Source organism: Macaca thibetana, chromosome 7 (assembly GCF_024542745.1).
Source record: "Macaca thibetana thibetana isolate TM-01 chromosome 7, ASM2454274v1, whole genome shotgun sequence".
NCBI lineage: Eukaryota > Metazoa > Chordata > Mammalia > Primates > Cercopithecidae > Macaca > Macaca thibetana.
In genome coordinates this window covers 18,662,260-18,665,916 of record NC_065584.1, presented here as the reverse complement: position 1 = coordinate 18,665,916, position 3,657 = coordinate 18,662,260, and the positions used below count along the sequence as shown (strand labels likewise).

Below are 3,657 nucleotides of genomic sequence, written 5' to 3'. Positions count from 1 at the left end.
GAAGACTGGCAGGGGAAAGAGACTAGGATAAAGATCTAACAGGTCTAGGAAATGGGGGAAAAGCCCATTCTTGTCTCTCTCTGTGCTCTGACCCTTGGTGATTTTATCCAGTCCTAAAGCTTTAATTACATCCTGTATGCTGATGGTTCTCAAACTTGGGTCTTCAACCCTGAGCTGTCCTCTATACTCCAGACTTCTACATCCAACTTTCTTGACCTTTCCACCTGAAGCTCAAGATTCATCTATTCAAAATTGAACTCTTGATTCTATACCCACCCCCAATCTACACCTCCCTAGTAGCCTTCTCTCTCGGTAAATACTTCTGTTATCCACAAGGTTACAGAGGCCAGAAGCCTGGGAGTCTTTCTCCATTCATCTCTCTCCCTCATCTTCCATTTCCAAATCTCAAAACTGTTTCTTGAGTCCATCTCCATACACATCACCCTAGTCCAAACCATGATCATCTTTCAGGTGAACCATGGCACGAGTCCCTCAACTCATCAGAGGTGGAGTGAGCTTCCTCGGATCCACTTGAATCTTCAAGTGGGACAGGGAAGGAGATAGGGGAAACTGGGAAGTCGTTCATCATACATTCATCACCGACCCAAGGAAGTCACAGACTCTAATGCATTCCTAGACCAAATGGAATTATCACTTGGATTTCCCCCCTGCTTTTTGTGATTTGTGATGTGACCATTTCTTGTTAGCACACATATGGTTAGAGTTGAGAATACTTCATGAAATGTTAATATTGGAAAACACTTTGAAGTCACCCAGACCAATTACTTCATGGTACCAGTGCAGAAACTAAGGTGAAAAGAGGTAAAATGGCTTGTCTGAAATCACCCTGATTAATTAGTTATATATATAATGCCCCATTACAAAATGGATTTGAGATACTTTATCTGCAATCCAGAAGACTAGATGCATAATATCTTAACTATTATTTCCACAAATAGACTTTTTTTTTTTTTTTTTTGAGACGAGTTTTGCTCGTGTTGCCCAGGCTGGAGTGCAATGTCACTATCTTGGCTCACTGCAACCTCTGCCTCCTGGGTTCAAGTGATTCTCCTGCCTTGGCCTCCCAAGTAGCTGGAATTACAGGCATGTGCCATCATACCTGGCTAATTCTGTATTTTTTAGTAGAGACGGGGTTTCACCATGTTGGTCAGGCTGGTGACCAACTCCTGACCTCAGGTGACCCACCTGCCTTGGCATCCCAAAGTGCTGGGATTACAGGCATGAGCCATCACACCCAGCCTACAGATAGACTTTTGATAAGAATCATGTGGCAGGGAATTCAAGGATACATGTGGATGGCTACAGGAGAACATGTATTATAGTATGGATTAAGTGAGGAGTCATATGCTGTAATGTTCAGCCGACTCTTGAGGAGGGTTGATGTCTTTTTGTAAAAATGGAACCATTTTACCCCTCCATACCTCGCTTTAGGTGAGTGCCCCTGGATATGGCTAAGATTTCTTCTAGAAAACATCTCTGGTCCAATACTACACTGGACAAATGTATGGTTAAAGCCTTAGTTTTCTACCATGGGAAAGAGCTGTGGCCATTTTAGTTTAAGAATGTTCAAATTAGGTGTGAAGGGTGCAGTACCTAAGCTGCAGCGGGGTAGAGGCGGGCCGGCACCCCCTTCTGACCTCCGGTGCCGCCGGCCTCAAGATCAGACATGGCCCAGAACTTGAAGGACTTGGCAGGACGGCTGCCCACCGGGCCCCGGGGCATGGGCACGGCGCTGAAGCTGTTGCTGGGGGCTGGCGCCGTGGCGTACGGTGTCCGCGAATCCGTGTTCACTGTGGAAGGCGGGCACAGAGCCATCTTCTTCAATCGGATCGGTGGAGTGCAGCAGGACGCTATCCTGGCCGAGGGCCTTCATTTCAGGATCCCCTGGTTCCAGTACCCCATTATCTATGACATTCGGGCCAGACCTCGAAAAATCTCCTCCCCTACAGGCTCCAAAGACCTACAGATGGTGAACATCTCCCTGCGAGTGCTGTCTCGACCCAATGCTCAGGAGCTTCCTAGCATGTACCAGTGCCTAGGGCTGGACTACTAGGAATGAGTGTTGCCGTCCATTGTCAACGAGGTGCTCAAGAGTGTGGTGGCCAAGTTCAATGCCTCACAGCTGATCACCCAGCGGGCCCAGGTATCCCTGTTGATCCGCCGGGAGCTGACAGAGAGGGCCAAGGACTTCAGCCTCATCCTGGATGACGTGGCCATCACAGAGCTGAGCTTTAGCCGAGAGTACACAGCTGCTGTAGAAGCCAAACAAGTGGCCCAGCAGGAGGCCCAGCGGGCCCAATTCTTGGTAGAAAAAGTGAGGCAGGAACAGCGGCAGAAGATTGTGCAGGCCGAGGGTGAGGCCGAGGCTGCCAAGATGCGTGGAGAAGCACTGAGCAAGAACCCTGGCTACATCAAACTTCGCAAGATCCGAGCAGCCCAGAATATCTCCAAGACGATCGCCACATCACAGAATCGCATTTATCTCACGGCTGACAACCTCGTGCTGAACCTACAGGATGAAAGTTTCACCAGAAGAAGTGACAGCCTCATCAAGGGTAAGAAATGAGCCTAGTCACCAAGAACTCCACCCCCAGAGGAAGTGGATCTGCTTCTCCAGTTTTTGAGGAGCCAGCCAGGGGTCCAGCACAGCCCTACCCAGCCCCAGTATCATGTGATGGTCCCCCACACCGATCCCCTGAACCCCTCTTGGATTAAGGAAGACTGAAGACCAGCCCCTTTTCTGGGGAATTACTTTTCTCCTCCCTGTGTTAACTGGGGCTGTTGGGACATTGTGTGATTTCTCAGTGATTTCCTACAGTGTTGTTCCCTCCCTCAAGGCTGGGAGGAGACAACCACCAACCCAGGAACTCTCAATAAATTTTTATTACTTAACCTGAAAAAAAAAAAAAAAAAAAAAAGAATGTTCAAATTAGCACTATCTGAGCCATAAAAACAAAGCACCCACTGAATGTCTAATATTAAGCAGTTAAATCCTGCAAGATAAACTAATCGCAAAATTCTTGAATGTGCAAATAAATGAATTGGCTTTCTGTTTGATGTGTAGAACCATAAACCAATTAAAGATCGGAGGGCATTTTCTCAAAATAAGAAGTTTTATTTAATGACATAAAGTGGTCACTTTATGTCATTATTTCCCACTTCTTTGTCCATGGGACAAATAATTAGCTAAGCATGGTAGTGCTCTCCTGTCATCTTAGCTGCTCGAGAAGCTGAGGTGAGCGGATCGTTCTAGCCAAGGAGTTTGAGACTGCAGTGAGCTATGATTGTGCCACTGTACTGTAGCCTGGGTGAAAGAGCAAGAACAATGTCTGTCTCTGAAAGAAAGAAGGAAGGAAGGAAGAAAGGAAGAAAGGCAGAAAGAAAGAGAAAGAGAAAGAAAGGGAAAGAAAGAAAGAAAGCTCTGTCTGTAGGAGAAAGACCTCTGTTTATTATTGCGTTTCTTCTAGATGGGAGGACACCAAGCAGAGATTTTGTCTTACTCAACTTTGTCACTCCAAGATTGCTGAATTGATAATAAAGGTCCTGCATTATCCAGTTAATTAGCTTTACTCTTGACTTTGACTAGAGCTTGCTTAGTGTGTAACATGAGTTGGATACGCTGTCATCCCTCATTCC

The 3,657-nt window shown here is 46.5% G+C and overlaps 1 protein-coding gene across 1 annotated transcript; it reads left to right on the top strand.

Annotated features, from left to right (window-relative positions):
* Positions 1-1,611: 1,611 nt before the first annotated feature.
* Positions 1,612-2,639, top strand: LOC126959685 (prohibitin-2-like). The gene is given in 1 exon segment (XM_050799164.1): positions 1,612-2,639. A coding segment is annotated over 1 exon segment (900 nt). The 5' UTR covers positions 1,612-1,687; the 3' UTR covers positions 2,588-2,639.
* Positions 2,640-3,657: the final 1,018 nt, after the last annotated feature.